Source organism: Xiphophorus maculatus, chromosome 5 (genome assembly GCF_002775205.1).
Source record: "Xiphophorus maculatus strain JP 163 A chromosome 5, X_maculatus-5.0-male, whole genome shotgun sequence".
In the NCBI taxonomy this organism is placed as follows: Eukaryota; Metazoa; Chordata; class Actinopteri; order Cyprinodontiformes; family Poeciliidae; genus Xiphophorus; species Xiphophorus maculatus.
The window spans coordinates 6,436,469-6,452,863 of NC_036447.1; the positions used below are offsets into that span (position 1 = coordinate 6,436,469).

At 38.4% G+C, this 16,395-nt stretch overlaps 1 protein-coding gene across 1 annotated transcript; it reads left to right on the forward strand.

Moving 5' to 3' along the window:
* Positions 1-972: 972 nt before the first annotated feature.
* Positions 973-16,279, forward strand: LOC102235089 (suppressor of cytokine signaling 7). The gene is made up of 10 exons (XM_014473410.2): positions 973-2,728; positions 4,348-4,427; positions 7,675-7,770; positions 9,234-9,368; positions 10,417-10,562; positions 11,613-11,781; positions 12,279-12,407; positions 12,620-12,755; positions 14,785-14,928; positions 15,749-16,279. Exons 1-9 carry the CDS (start codon positions 1,332-1,334, stop codon positions 14,903-14,905), a joined length of 2,409 nt encoding a protein of 802 aa, XP_014328896.1. The 5' UTR covers positions 973-1,331; the 3' UTR covers positions 14,906-14,928; positions 15,749-16,279.
* The last annotated feature ends 116 nt before the right edge of the window (positions 16,280-16,395 follow it).

Genomic DNA, 16,395 nt, shown 5'->3' on the forward strand with positions numbered 1-16,395 from the left:
GGACACACCTTTTAATTCAATGAGTTTCCTTTATTTTCATGACTATTCACATTGTAGATTCACACTGAAGGCATCAAAACTATGAATAACATGTGGAAATATGCACTAAACAAAAAAGTGTAAAACAACTGAAAATACCCCTTATATTCTAGTTTCTACAAAGTAGCAACCTTTTGCTGTGATTACTGCTTTGCACACACTCTGCATTTTCTTGATGAGCTTCAAGAGGTCGTCACCTGAAATGGTTTTCACTTCATGGGTCAACCTGCCCTGTCAGGTTAATAAGTGGGATTTATTGCCTTATAAATAGTCATGAAAATAAAGAAAACCCATTGAATTAGAAAGGTGTGTCCAAACTTTTGGTTTGTACTGTATATATTATAAAATGTAATATTTCGATTGCTAATTGAGTTGGTTAGGTCTGAGCTAAATGTTTGGTTTGGAAAAAAGTTTTTGTTTGGAAATTAAATGTTTAGGCTGAGAAAACAAAGATTTAGTTTGGAACTAAATATTTTATTTTCAACTAAATATTTAGGTACAATATAAATGTTTATATAGGAACTAAATATTTAGACTCCTAATTAAATATTTAATTTGAAAGCTACATATGTATTTTGCAAACTAAATGTTTCAAACAAAATAAATGCAAAATAAATATTTATTTTGGGAGCTAAATACTTAGAAACTAAATGTTTAGCTTCCAAACTAAATATTTAACTGGTGAATTAAATATTTAATTTGGAACTCTGAAATTAATAATTGTATGAATAACATAGTAAAAATACGACTTAAAAAAATTAACACCCACATTTTTTTCTTCATGACAGGCGAAATAAATCAAATTGTTATTTTTTTCACTTCACCCCACACTGATGCAATAACATTTAACTGTGATAAATGTTATTAATAATAGTAATAAAATCAGCTGTGATGCTGAACCAGAGTCAGTTTGTGGTTCCCATCATCGTTGCTGATCTGGATGCTGAGCCGAGCGGGTGGGGCCTGGCTCGGTTCAGAGACAGACTGTGCTCACTGACCGGAGACTCCTCCAGCTTTTTATTTCTCCAGCCCAAAATCAAACCGCATGTGTGACCCAAGGTCGGCCTGCTGCTGCTGCTGGACCGAAGCTGCAGTCATTTTCCCGATCAGCCACAGATGGATGCTGCTCTGTCCTAAAGGAGGAGGAAGCGAAGGATAAAAAAACCCCCAGCATATTTGTTGGCATTTTCGCAGGAAAGGCATGACTCTTTATTTATTATAAGGACGACATCTCCGCTGTTAGCAATGCGAAGCGCCTTGTGATTTTCATTTCGCGATCCTGTCAAATAATTATGAACAACGCGCAAGATATGTCGCCCGATTTCGTGTTGATGCGCCTTGTGTCCGCAGCCGAGGAGGACCGCTTGGAGGGAGAAAACGGGAATTTGCCGACGGGAGGAGTGGTGGTCGGGCTGGGGAAGGATGTCCTGGCTTACAGCGGCGTTAAATCGGCTTTGGATATCAGCCGAGGTCCGACGGAGACGGCGGGGCTGGAGCATCCCAGCAGCCTCCTGAACAAAGGCCAGCCGAGCAGTGACACCACGGCGGCACCTGACAGCGGGGGGACGGAGGGCCGGGCCCCGCAGAGCTCCATGGACCCCCAGGGGTTCGACTTTGTCCCCAGCCCCGGCCTGCGACCGCAGCTGCTTGTCTTCTCCAATATAATGCGCAACGGAGATGGGATTTTGGATTTAGACCGTCGGGATGCGCTGGAATTGGGCCCAGCTGTTAACAACAACAACAACACCCCGAGTCCTGGAGACGTCGAGCGGCACCACGACCTGCTGGATCAGAGACCATCAACCTTGCAGTCTTCCGCCGATTCATCTGCGGAGAGTCCGGGATCTGCCGAGATGTGCCACCGGCATCGATTCATCACCAACCCCCACAACTGGCCCCTATTATCGGACAGATCCGGACCCCTTCCCGGAGGCGACTCTAGGGGCCAAGAGGACGCCGTGTTTGAGTTGGCAAGGCGGTTTGGTGAGCTAGGGGTCGGACCCAGGATGCTGTTTAAAGGAGCTGAGCTGCCGCAGTGCTCCTGCCAGGGCGCACAGGGTTCGGTAGATGGACAAGCAGAACCAAGAGACGACCCAACCGAGACCAGCGATGCGCTTTTGGTCCTGGAGGGGCTGGGGAGCAGAGGCATTAATGGCTTGGGTATAGAGGAGTGTCCGGAGGTTGGGTTGGATGATGAAAACGGACACGGTGAGTTTTCACTCAAAAGGAAACGGGAAATAATCCATAAGATGTCCGGGACTTTCTCCATCAGCAGCTTCCAAGTGGAACTGAGGACACAGATCGAAAAGATGGGCCTGCCGACGACCCAAGCAGGTTCTGAAGGTTCTGCTCAGGTTTTAGCTAAGTCATCGACACCTGCCCAGAACTCACCTTGGACCACCACGCCAAACCCAAGCCAAGCTTCTACGCCCAGAAGAGCGAAGCGGTGCACCAGTGCGCCCCGGACTCCCACCTACCGGGGTGCAGGTGGAGAGAAAACGTTCAAAGTTCCGGGGAAGTCCAAAAAGAACTCGTTAAAGACCCGATTGAGTAAACTGTTCCGGACTAAAAGCTGCAGTGGGCCGAATCACATCCTGGACAAGAGACCCTCGGTGTCTTATTCAGTGTCCTCAGCCATGAGTCTGGTGGACATGGAAGGTGGATCTGGAGCCGAGCAGGATGCCGACAGGTGGGAAACCTTTGACATACTTTATAATTAAATCGGGTTATTGGAATCTTTTTATCGCTGGTAAAAACAGAAACAACACATGTCCAAATATACATAGTAGTAGGGGTGGACTATCTTCCTAAAAAATATCACGATATAAGCTAGTCCATATCATAATTATTGATTATTTTTTTGTTTTAAAAAGTCTGAAATATTACTAAGGACTAACCAGCGACGTGAGCTTTCCTGTTTTATCCATAGTTTTCACTCCACGCCGTTGTTGTTTAATTTTTTAGCAGTTGGTGGGGAAACCTGAAACTGCAACTGCAACTGGCTGTTGCTAGGTAACCAAAGAGTGAGTGAGTTGCTAGGTAACCAAAGAGTCATTCCGTCAACTTAGCTAGCCGGGAGAGTTTGAGCAGCTCTTCCCTTTGTTTACATCTCCCAGAATGCTGTGTGGTTCTGTATCGGAATTCAGTGAAATTCTTGGTTATTGATCACGTGTCTTATTGTAACATCTTGTTATTGGTTTATTGTCCATCCCTATACAGAGTAGTCTCCAGTTTAGAAAATGAGACTTTATCCTTTTAAATAAAACATAATGGAAGACCCCAAATTATACATTAAACACAACAGGTTTTACAAAATTGGAGCCTGAAACATAGGGACAGACAAAAAGATTTAAGGTTTGTAGTGATTACCAGAGTTAGATGTAACAAAAGTCTGGAGTCATCATATTTCAGTTATTTACACTTTTACTTAAAATTTCAGGCATTTAAAGAAGTATTACACAGGAAACAAAGCTAGAAGAAGACTGTGACACATACGATGTTCTATATACTCAAAGACGGACATTTGAAGCATTTCTAGCCAATGTAGCTTTCTGATATAAATGTAGAGTATACAAAGCAAAACATGATTACATTAATCTGACTAAGTGTTCATTTAAATAATTGTCAACTAATTTAGTAATCTATTAATTGTTAATTGGAGTATACTCAATAAAAGCCATTTGCTGAACCCCCCCCCCCCCCCCCACACAAATTCACCATAATTACATAGTAATTAAGTCAAAGCGGTGCAAAATATATGTATATGTTGCATTTAATTAAGATGAAACCTTCCTTGTCTGTTCTACACAAAACTCCTCAAGTTCACATTCACTAAAGAAATGCTCTGCTATTATATTTTAACCATTAAGATGTTTATTTTCTTATTTAAAAAAAATTGAATTATTTGTTTATTTGCTTGTTTAATGTGTTTCTAATGTTGCACAAAAAGGCTTAAGTGGTTAGATTAAAAAAATCTTTTAAACCTGCTGTTCTTTGTCCAGTTAGCTGATTAATTGCAATCCACAGTATAATTTAGTACTAAAACTATTATTTGTTGCAGCCATATGTATAAATGATTAATTTTTATTTTATTTTCCAGACTGATTTACCTTTCGATTTGGTAGTTAATCTGACTGAAAATGTAGTTCATGTTGCACAGTGGAGGAACATGAAATATTGGTGGTGTATCTTATTTTCCCCACTGTCAAAACAAACAAAAACAAACAAATTTCCTCAGGGTATGCAGACGTTTTCAACATTTTATTGTCATGTCCTTCTGTTTCTCCCGTGTGGATGGCTGACGTGCAGCCACAGGGAACCCAGACTGACCAGGGCCCACAGTGCCTTCTCCCCTGCCTCCCTCTCTGCCTCCCTCTCAACTTTCACTGGTAAGAACTACTTTATAAATTTCAATATTTAACTTAAAGAAACGTTATTATAAAAAATAATGCAATAATGCCCCTGAATGAGTTTATACTTTGATTTTACGCTTCTGCAGGCATCCACCAAGAATAGAGAGATCAATCTGTGTTTGCTGTCAGTCTAGGTGCACATATTGTGGCGCTGTTTGACATTTTGAAAATAATTTTGCTTAATGGAAACACGCCACTTTCAAAAAGGCTCTCGTTTTTCGTGCTAGCTTGGCCGTAGCGAAGTTGGTTTATTTGCATCACAGGAGTCACATCATCAACAACCGGATGTTTCCACTGGAGCAAACCAAAGAAGCAAAGAAGACAACAGGCAGTAATTAGAGGATAATGACAAATTGGGTGAACAAACTAATTCGCCTGTGACTTTAATCGTGTTTTGATTTAATGGAAACACTGCAATAGCAAAGTTTGACATCAGCAGAAAATAGACACAGTTCTGCGCACATTTGTAAAAGAAACACACTTACTGAGAGAATTGCAAGTTACCCTTGGTCTGAACACTAATGCTACATGCGAAAACATGAAAGTTTCAGGAATTATATTTTCACATGCTAGTCCGCAGATGCAGAGACAATGAATAGAAGAACTACGACGGAATGTAAAAGCACATGTTTTGGAAAATATTTTATTTCATATTTAAGTTAATTTCCCTTCATTTTCTGCTTTCTTTCTAAGAAAGAAAAAAAAAAAACCCAACATTGATTAAAATTGGATTTGGATTCTTTAAGTGCGATCAACCAGCCCTACTTCAGTATCAGTTTAATGTTCCTGTTAGAAACTGGTTTTTAGGACTCAGTTTGGATAGTTTCTTTTAGTGTGCTGACGGTATCATTACTAAAATAATGCTGTGAGAGGAGGAATCAAACATACAACAAATAAAAATATAATATTTAAGACCTGTGAAGTAAAAATTGTTTTATTATTTCTCTTAACAATTTTATTTAATTCTTTCTCATTTAACCACATTAGTATTGTTCAATCTGTTAGAGTATGTAGGCTAGAGAGTTTCTGCAGAACCAGTCAGAGGGGTCCCTGCAGCAACTGCAGCAGGCTCATGGTGACTAATGCCTCACCATACATACCACAGCAAGGCACCAGTATTTGTTAACAGATAAGAACAGATAGTTTAGATAATTATAGTGTGATGGAATAAGCCCTGAGTCTTAACAAGTTTCTCTATAGAATATCAGAGTTTTAAGAAATTGATGCACTTGCTGGATATTCTGGTTTGACAATGTTCTTGTTATGCAAAATTGTTCCATTAGCAAACCTGATTTTTGGAAACTCACATATTTGAACAAGATGTTTATCATCCAAGGAGTTAACTGACCCTCCAGTGTGGTTATGTGACTGCATGAAAATTGTTCAACTGAAACTGGAGTGACCACATTGTGTAACATAAGTTCTATATATTGTGAGGACTTGCAGCTCCAAATCAGAACTCAGAGCAGCTCTTTGCTGTGTTGTTCTCCGTCTGCAAACAAAATAAAGCTTTGCTCTTTGCCATTTGCCAGAGTCTCAGCCTGATCTGTTATCACACAGATTTTGTCCACAGACCAGTCCACTTGGGAATCAGAAGTCAAATCTACAATAAATCCAACAATGTATAATCTAGGACATAATATAGATACAAATCATCGCAGCCTTTAGCTGACCCGATCATTTCCCCACTGCAGCTGGTGCATAAGGATTTAGGACAAATGTAAAAGTGATGAGGAAGCTTGTAGCTCAGCATAAAAAGCTATTTGCTCTCTGCTTGCTTCAGCATCAAAGTGCTGCCTCACATTACTTCACATTCATGTTTCAGCCGAGTGTTTCTGTGTATTAATCAAAACTTCATTCGTCATTAATGTATTCTTTATTCAAACTTTTACTCATGCTCATCTACAGCACAGAATTTCACGTTACTCAGTTGTCTTGGAATCTGTAGAGCAATGGTGTTCAAAGTGCGGTCCGGTGGCTATTTGTGGCCCTCGGAATGATTCCGGGCGGCCCTTTATCAGCATTTAAGAACAGAAATACATTTGTTTTAAAATCTTGAAATGGAAAATGTGAAGTGCAACGCAAAATATTCACCCACGTTTTTGCTTTGAATTTAATTTATTAGTAATAGGGACCAAAAACATCCAGTGGCTTTTAACCAAAACGCATATTTAGCCGCGTCCATTAAAAACACTCAGCAAAGAAAAACCAAAACTGAGCCACATTGTGTTCTTGTTGCTAAAAAGATACAAAAGAAATCCAAAAAAACATGGATATGGTTTGCTGTTTCCCTTGTCTAAAGAAATATGACTGACACATAATATTTGTATGAAATAAAGTATTTTATAATATTATGACATAAAATATAGAATATTTTATCCACATATATTTTATTGACATAAAATATAGAATTATGTTTTTTTATTAAATAAAAATATTGTGTGTTTAGTTTGCTGATTAGACAAGTAAAAATAATAATAACAACGTATTTACAATTCTAAAAAAAAAAATACAAAAAATATTATGGCACCCAGGATACTTTCAGCTTGACATTTTTGGCAACCCATACAAAATTTGGACACTACAGCTCTAGGTGGTGTCCTGGAAGCAATGCATTCTGGGAATTCATACCAGCTTGAGTTAAGGGTCAATGATTGATCTTATAACAATGTTTTCCAACCTGTGGCATTATTTCTACACGCTAATGAAACGAGATAAATGGAAGTCTATGGAGCTATATTGGGGCCATAAAGTTTGTTCAAAATAAAATAAAATAAAACCGAAAAAAGTTTTAAAACTGAAATTATTTTTGAAACAGAAAAAATTAAAATTAAGACCAAGATCATGAATCATGAAATTGCAAGTCACATGAGCTAATGCTAAACCGAGCTAACCTGTAGAGAATAATAATGGATGAGATTACATTTGATTGGTTTTACTGCTCCTATCAGTTGATTTGAGTTTTTCCTGGCTATAAAACCGTCTCCAACAAGCAAAATTTCACTGAGGTAAAGTCAGTCTGAATCATTTCGATTAGTCTGTTCTTTATTGGAGTGGTTTGAGCTAATTCACTCAGTGAAGTTTCCAGTAAACGTCCTGCCTGGGTCTGCTTTAAGGGGCATAATGGACAAACACTAACATTAATTTTATTTTCTGTTTGTCCTGTTTCCTGTCCCTCTTTGTTTCTAAGCTTTTCCTCCCATTTGCCACTTTGTGTCCCCAGGCGAAACAGTTTCTCTGGTGGATGTGGATATTTCTCTACGAGGGTCGAAAACGTCGCATCCTCCAACTCCTCCACGCCGAAGCCTCAGTCTGCTGGGTAAACTTTTTTTTCTTATCCACGCAGTAGTCACGGCAAATCAAGTAATAAAAAAAGGCTTAATTGTAGGATCTGTATTTTAAAAAGAGGAAGCCCAGACAGGTGTGTGTGAGGTGCCTTTTATTAAGTTACACAGTCAAACATTGACAGCAATAATTTGGTTTATTTAGTCATAAAGACAAAATATGGATGTTAATTTTTAAAAATTATATTTTCACCATGTATTTCATAAATGTCTGAATTTCAAACTAAATATGTAGTTCACCATCTAAATATTTAGCTTACAAAATAGATATTTAACTTGAAATTAAATATTTAGTCAGGAAACAAAATATTTAGTTTGCAAAATAAATATTTAGTACCCAAAGAAATACTTAACATGGAGCTAAATAGCTAAGTTTCAAAGTAAATATTTAATTTGAAATCTAAATATTTAGTTCACAAACTAAAACCAAGTAATTGTTAGTTACTTTACAAACTAACAATTTAGTTTACAAACTAGTCATTTAAAAAAATTAAATATTTAGCTGGTGAGTTAAATATTTAGTTTGGAAATTTGGCATTTATAAATGTAGGAATAACATGCTGAAAATATGACTTTGAGAAATGAACACCTACATTGTTTTTATAAGTAAATCAAATTATTGCTGTTCATTTTTTGTTGTGTGATGGCACAAATGGCACCCCACGGTTTTCATTTTAATCTTTCTATTTCTACCAAAGTCAAATTCAAAAATACTTTATTGATCCCAAAGTGAAATTAAACATTAGTATGCGTAGATAGCGTGACATTAAATAAATGGACGTCGGTCCATCATTTATCCCGTCACTTGATTTACATACAGGGCGGCCTTACCAGGTGGTGGCGGTAATGTTTCCTTTATTTTTTTGCCAACTAACAAAGAAGGGACTTAGGTCACTGCGCATGCGCCAACAATGGCGCTAAGCGTAGCACTTCTAGCTAGATACCGAGTGTCCTGCGATTTTTAGCCCTCGGTTTTTCTCTTAAACTTAAATATAAGTGAGGGAGCTGGAGCAAGTAAGAAAACAAAAACTTTCCACATTTATGAGTAATTAAATATATAAAGAAATCTCAATATATGTATAAATAAATATACGTTTGTGTATTTTTGTAGTAGGTAGATCATTTTGACTTGGTGATTTTTGTAAGTAGTTCGTATCGTATCAGGTAGCCTGCGGGCTGCGTTGTTCTCTTTGAGAGCTTGGAAACATCTCAGTCTGTTCAGTCCTCATGTGAGAATGGACAGACTGTGGCACAACCAGGATCATCCATCAGGCTAGGCATTAGCAGTAGAAGAGCTGCTGGTAATATAAAGAAAACAAAGAAGGCACCTCCTTTCTTTTCTTTTCCTAATGTCGACTGCTGTTGTTTTTCTTCATTTTTCCCACTTTTGTGTCTTTTTATCCCCTTCCCTGATCTTTCCCTGTTGTCATTCCTCCAGATGACATAGCGGGGCCTCAACCGGGGCCTTTCCTAGTTAGTATTATGGGCGCCTCCCTGCAGTCTCTCCCTCTTCCTCACCCTCCTCTTCCTCCTCCCTCCCACTCCACCATCCAGCACAGTCTCAGCCTCAATGGTAAGACGTCTATGATGGGAAAAATCCTCTGACTTCACGTCTAAATAACTTAATATGCAGAAAATGTACAGTTGAAACAGTTTATTAAAAAAAACTCCCCCTTTTTCTGACTGATTATTCGATTATTCAGATAACCATCAACCAATGTAGTAATCGATTAATTGTTAATTGGAGTATACATGCTCAAAAAACACCAGAACAAATAACAGAGCAGTAATTAAAACAAAATTGTTCAAAAAATGTATATATTTTTATTTTACATTAAAGATTAAAAAATGTGTCATTGTTTTAGCTTCACCTGATAGAAATTCTGTAAAATTTAAGCACCTTTTACTATCCAATTATCAATCTGTTAATCCAAAGTTAATCAGCAGATTGTCTTTACATTGTATTTATGTGAAATCAAGCAGAAAGTGTCGATGCATCCTTTGCGACAAATTATTACTCACTCACTGAAGGAATATTATGCTATTGGATTTTAGGCAACATAATATTTATTTAATCATTTAAAATTTAATTATTTGTCTTTTTCCATCTTTTAATGTTTTTTTAATATTGTATTAAAAAAGGCTTAAATGTTTAAAATCTGTAGAATGTGCCAATTTTTCAGTTAATCGTCAGAAATATCAATTACTAAAATAATTGTAAGTTGAAGGCCTGGTCTGAAGTTAAATCTCTTGCTTTAGGTCAGATAGAATCACAAAATGATTTATTTTTGCTAAACTCCACAATAACGATAGAAAGAATATGTTAAAGATTAGTTTATTAATGTGTTCTAAATCACATTAATGATTTGTTAACTTTTAAATCGATTACTAAAACAATTGGTAGTTGCGAGCCTAGTATGAAGTTAAACTTCTTTTGTTTCAGGTCAATTAGTCACGACAATTATTTCATTTTCTAAATGCTATACTAACAATAGATAGAATAGAATATGTTCCAAATGTATTAATTTATCCAAAAAACAGACATTTATGGATCATGTGTCTTTGTATTCATTTGCATATAAACCTTAAAATGCCTCATTTTCTACGTTCTCCTGACTCAGATGCCTTTTTCCGGGCCCTTCCTCATTCGAATCCTTTGCCGTCGGACGCCGCTCCACCAACGAGACGGGCTGCTCCTCCGGTGCTGTGTGCGCTGCGGCGATCCGAAGCCAGCAACTTCACAGCCAGTCTGAGAGAGCTGGAGAAGGTCAGGCTTTTTGTCATTCTGTAGCACGAAAACTAGAACTAGACTTTTTCTGCGTCAGTGCAGCTGTTCTGGGAAGGCCTCAGAGGTTTGTTAAAGAACAGTAGAGAACAAACAGCAACAGGAATCCCAAAAAGACAAGCAGAGTAGGGTGGAAGCTGAGGAAAGGTTTAAGCTTTGAACATATTTTTTTAGTCATAAAACAGATAAACATTTAGCATAAAATTTCTAGCAATCAAATTATGGTTAAAATATTAACAGGTGGGCGTGCCGTGGTGGCGTAGCGGTTAGCGCGACCCATATTTGGAGGCCTTGAGTCCTTGACGCGGCCGTCTCGGGTTCGACTCCCGGACCCGACGATATTAGCCGCATGTCTTCCCCCCTCTCCTTCCCCGTTTCCTGTCAGCCAACTATCATATAAGGGACACTAGAGCCCACAAAAAGACCCCCTGGAGGGGTAAAAAAATAAATAAATAAATTAATTAATTAACAGGTGGCAGATGGGGGGGCAACTTGAATAAAATTAAAACATTTCCTTGAAAAATTCACAAATTTTGAAATTATTCAAAATGTTCTAGAAAGAATATGGGACTTTTCAAACTCAGAGATTTCCACGTTTTTTTTTCAGAAATATCTGAGCTTAATCTCAACATTTTTGGAGTTTCTTTCTGGCAAATTTTCAACTTTTAAAACTCAGAAATGTCCTTGTTTTTTTTCTGAATTTTTTGGCAGAATTGTACTCCTCTTATTTTTTTTTATATCCACAACGGCCCTATTATGCTGTAGTACATAAATACCTAAAACTTTTATTTTTTCTTCCAAGAGACAGTTGTACAATGAATAGTTTATCTTGTTTATGTAGACATTTTGTTGTCTGTTTACATACCTGGCGTATTTTCCACCCATGTACCATGACTACCGCTCCTTTGCCCTCTCATGTAAAGGTTTCTGCAAGTCAGTTTCCACTATCAGGTTCTTTCTGCAGAATGATAGACAGAAGCAGAGAAGCTCTTACTGTTCTGCTGGGTGGATTGCTGGTGTCTCTGCTTGCAGTGCGGCTGGTACTGGGGTCCTATGAACTGGGAAGACGCTGAGGTGAAGCTGAAGGGTAAACTCGACGGATCGTTTTTGGTCCGAGACAGTTCTGACCCCAGATACATCCTGAGCCTGAGCTTCAGGTCGCAGGGAGTCACACACCACACGCGCATGGAGCACTATCGAGGTAAGAAACACTCACAGTCATGCAGCGTTTCAAGAAATCTGCTCCATAAACCTCAATCTTCATGATTGGGACTTGATAAAACATTTAAACGCGTTAATTGAATGTTTGTATGATTTTGCTGGTCAATAAATCGTCCCAGTAGTGATTGCGATAAACAATAATATTGTTGTCGTCGGACCGTTTTCAAGTAATATTCTGATAATAATGCAACTTCGCCCTTTCAGAGACCAATAAACTTTAATTTTGTAAAGAACTCCTAACACTGGAACTAGTCCTAATCTGAAAATGAATCCTTTTCTTCATCATTCTTCCATTGTTTACTGTAATAATTTCCAATTTAAGCCCCCTCTCAAAGTTAAGAGTTCGACAAGCTAACATAAACATGAAACACTCCTGTCTTCCAAATTCAGTTAAAGTTTTTATATTTTCCATACATTTGTCGCCTCAGTCTGAAACTGTTCCTTAAAGGTTTGTCTAAATCTTCTTTCTGCTTCCAGGGACATTCAGCCTGTGGTGTCATCCGAAGTTCGAGGACCGCTGCCATTCTGTGGTGGAATTCATTGAGCGCGCCATCATGCACTCCAAGAACGGCAAATTCCTCTACTTCCTCCGCTCCAGAGTTCCAGGTAAAAAAACAAAGCAACAAATCTCCCTCTATGTCTAGATATGAACACTGGGCCAGTTGAGCGCCCTAACCAGAAATGCAACTCGCGAGCATCTTCCCCTATCTGTGCTAATGACCAGCAGAGCTCATTAGCACAGATCAATCCAGTGGGCGATTTGAATTTGACTTTGTTAGCAGAATGATGTTGACCGTTTGTGTTTTTGTTTTTTTCAGGGCTCCCACCAACTCCAGTTCAGCTCCTGTATCCTGTATCCCGCTTCAGCAACGTGAAGTCCTTGCAGCACCTCTGTCGCTTCTGCATTCGGCAAATAGTCCGCATCGACCACATCCAAGAGCTTCCACTGCCCAGGTAACGTTCATCGAAGGCTCAATATTTTGGCTTCATTTAAATTTTAAAAACTGACTTGTGACCACAAACTTGACCTGTACCTTTAAGCTTTAAATCGGATTTGTTTATGGTTTGTGAACACAGCATGCCAAACATTACCAGTTTACTGCAACAACACTCTTCAGAGTGGACGTCTGTACTGAGAGAATACTTTAATTTAGTTAGTTAAATGACCGACGGGCTTAAAATTTTCCCGTCGTTTAAAAAAATAAACACGGAAAATATTCCGTTAATACGACCTCTGCTCCACATGTAGCCGAATATCCAGGAAAGCAAATACAATCTTATGCATTTTGTCCTTTCATCCACACAAAAACTGCACTTAACATCACTAAAAATTATTATTTACAAAAACTCCAACCAAAGTGGAGATCTGAGAAAACTCTGTATTTGTGTTCGTGTGTTTACATTGGAAAACTGTGATTTAGAGTCAACATACGCCAAGTTATCCACATACTAGCCTTGACACAATTCCCAGTAGACATTGTTTTGTGTTTAATTAACTTTATATTTCAATATGCTAATTAAAAGTAGGTAAATATATACATCTGCCTTCACAAATAAACTTCCTGGCGCCATTTTTATTTCCTTACAGGCAGTCGTGGTTGTTTTGAAGCATTCTGATTGGCTGACATAAGTGTTAGCTTTGCACTACACTGCCCCCTATGGGTTTGGCATGTTTACTACAATGCTCTGTGGCGTACTTGTGTGGCTTCAAGTGAATGAAAACGTATCTGAAACCGATCCTGTGTGTACAATATTTTTTAAACGACGTGGCGGAAATATTCGTTTCTATAAAGACGCGTCTATATTTCAATTAAATAAATCATTAGATTCTGTGTTTGAGTCACTTTCCTACTTCCTAATGGGCTCTTTGCACCTGCAGCGCTGACGTCACAACCGCATGCGCAAATGTGGCTCTCTTTTTCCGCTTTGAGTTACCATGACAGCTAGAAAAGACAAAGTCGTATTTCAGACGCAAATAAAACAATATTATGAACATTGTTGTCTTCCTAATATAATGGGTTTTTAAGGTTTCATGGATTTCCAAGCTGTCCTGAATTAAGAAGACGGTGGCTTGTAAATATTCGTCGCTACCAGTTAAAGCTAACGCTGCACAGCAAAGTTTACAGCCTTCACTTCACTCCGGATCAACTTCTTCAGCCTAAAGCAGAAGGTAAAGGAGCCTCCTGTGTTATTTCCATGGAATCACTTCTGTATTCAGCCTGAAAGAGAGTTTATGGGAACCAGAGAGCAGACCAGAGCCAGACAGCCGAGCAACTGATCTGCCTGTACACACTGCTGTAAACACCGTCCTGCTTCACAAGAAGCATGCAAAACTAATAAAGCGAAGTAACACGGAGACCTTAAGGAACACGGCCATATTTTTCTAAAAGCAACAACTTTGAACCTGAACCGTCAGCTGAAACTCACCTTCGTATCTGTGAATGTATAATGAGGCGAACATCTTAAAACCTTTCTCCAGCTTACTTGTCGGGGCTTCGGATTGATGTTTATCATTAATTGTTACCTTGGACAAGCCCTGCAAACACCCAGAGTAAAGAGCCTTTTTCAATAGATCGGAAACGATTGAGCCGCTTTTCCCCGAACGCGGAAGTTGAGGTGCAAAGAGCCCATTTCACTTTTAAATGTGCTAGGTCAGTGGTTCCCAGCGGTATGGATGAATGAAAAAAAAAAACATTTACACAAAAGTGTTTTACTGTAAAGACGGTTTGTAGTTTTTTTGTTGCAACCTGAAGTGTGAAATAAACTTCAGTGGAGTTTGAAAACAAAATATGTGTTTAGGTTTATGTCTGGTTGAACGAAGTGTGCGCCCAGTTGATCTTCTTTTCCTTTTTTGTGCGGGATTTTATTGTAATCCATAGGGGGCCCCAGAAAATCTTTGGGAACCACTGTGCTAGGTGAAACTATTTTTGCCAGTAAAAAGTCCTGATGATTTTTTTTTTCTTCTTTTTTGCATCTTTTTAAGATCACTGATCTCCTACCTTAGTAAGTTTTATTACTACGACCCTGAGGAGGAGATGTATCTGTCAATCAATAGCATCCGGAGGATCGTAGCAGCAGAGCAGGAGGCCAACCCGCAGACGTAGCAGCTTACATATCCTAACCCAAAGTGAGTTATTTAATTTTTGTTGAATGTGTTTTTTTGTGTGTAACAAAATAGTTTGGGGGATTTTTTTTTGTTATCACATTAGCGTGTAATTCAGGCAAACCTCCATCATTCTCTGAGTAGAGGTTGCAATCTGTTATAGTTAATACAAAATTAAATACATAAAATAAAGTAATTAAATTGATAAAAGTTGACGCTTTTCAGTTAAAATTAAACTGACTAATTTAATTTATGATAAATGTAAACAAATAAATGGAACTACAGAGCTGACCATGAAGTGTCGATCATTACAAATCTTTGCTTGTTAAAACATTTCTGCTCTCTTTATTCCAGTGTTGATATGAACAGCTTAATTTTTTGAACACATCAGCATCAAATTATTATCCATAGTAGGAATTTGAAATGATTGTGCAAAAGAATCACAGATTTAAGGTTGTAAGCTTTGCTACCTTTTAAATGACTTTTTTCTCGTAGTTTTACGACTTTCTTTTGGTCCTCTTGCATCTTTAACCTACTAATATCGCAACTTTACTGTGATAACATCTTGATTTTATTCTCATAATTTAACAAAAATCTTGGTCTGTCCATAATACTTCGTCATATTTAAAAGATTATGTAGTTCTTTTTTCGTTAAAACAATACCAAAGTTCACAAGATGTTCAACTTTCCTGGTTGAATCCTGGTTTTTGGATTGAAAATATTGCTGATTTGGTTGATATGTAGTTTGATTAAAAGCAATTAATTCATTACAGGCTCATTAAAAATGTTAATCAAGTTCCTTGACTAATACTGAGATATTTTTGTCTCCACTCACTGCCTGCAGGTCTCTAATGGAGGATTTATCTGCGCTGTTCTGCAGGTCTTCCAGCATCGGTCTCTGGAAGAGCGTATACAGCCAAACTGGAACAGACTCTATGTACGCAGCCCATCGCTTTCTGGAGAAAAATGATGGAAAAAACCCCCCTGCTGTTTCTAAATCAGAAGAACTAAGAGAAAAGTTACTGACAGAAACGAAAAGAGCCTCGGTCAGCTCTGCTTTCCTGTTTCCTGAACCAGTTTGACTTTTAAAACATGATTCACTGGTCGATTTGTATAACTGTTGTTCCAAGGTAAAGGCCTTGCTTTTCTTCCTATTTTGTAAAAACCTGGGATTTTGGATTTAGAGATGCCAGCAGGATAGAAACGTACCTCGAGGCAAGCCAAGCCGGCCACCAGCACTGACAAGAAAACCTCAGACCTCTCCGGAAGACGGGTTCCTGCTTTTTGTGGATGCAGTGATCGTTCCTTATGTTGCTGTCAGTCAAACATGGAAAAAAGATGTTATATTTAGGAATAAAGACGCCCCTTCAGCCTCCTGCTTTATCTGCTGTGGTGTTTACCAATCAAATAGTCATAAACCTAGGGAAGCTCAGAGCCGATGTTTTCCACTTGGATTTTTTCAGATGGTTTTCTTGAGATGACGAGTCAATC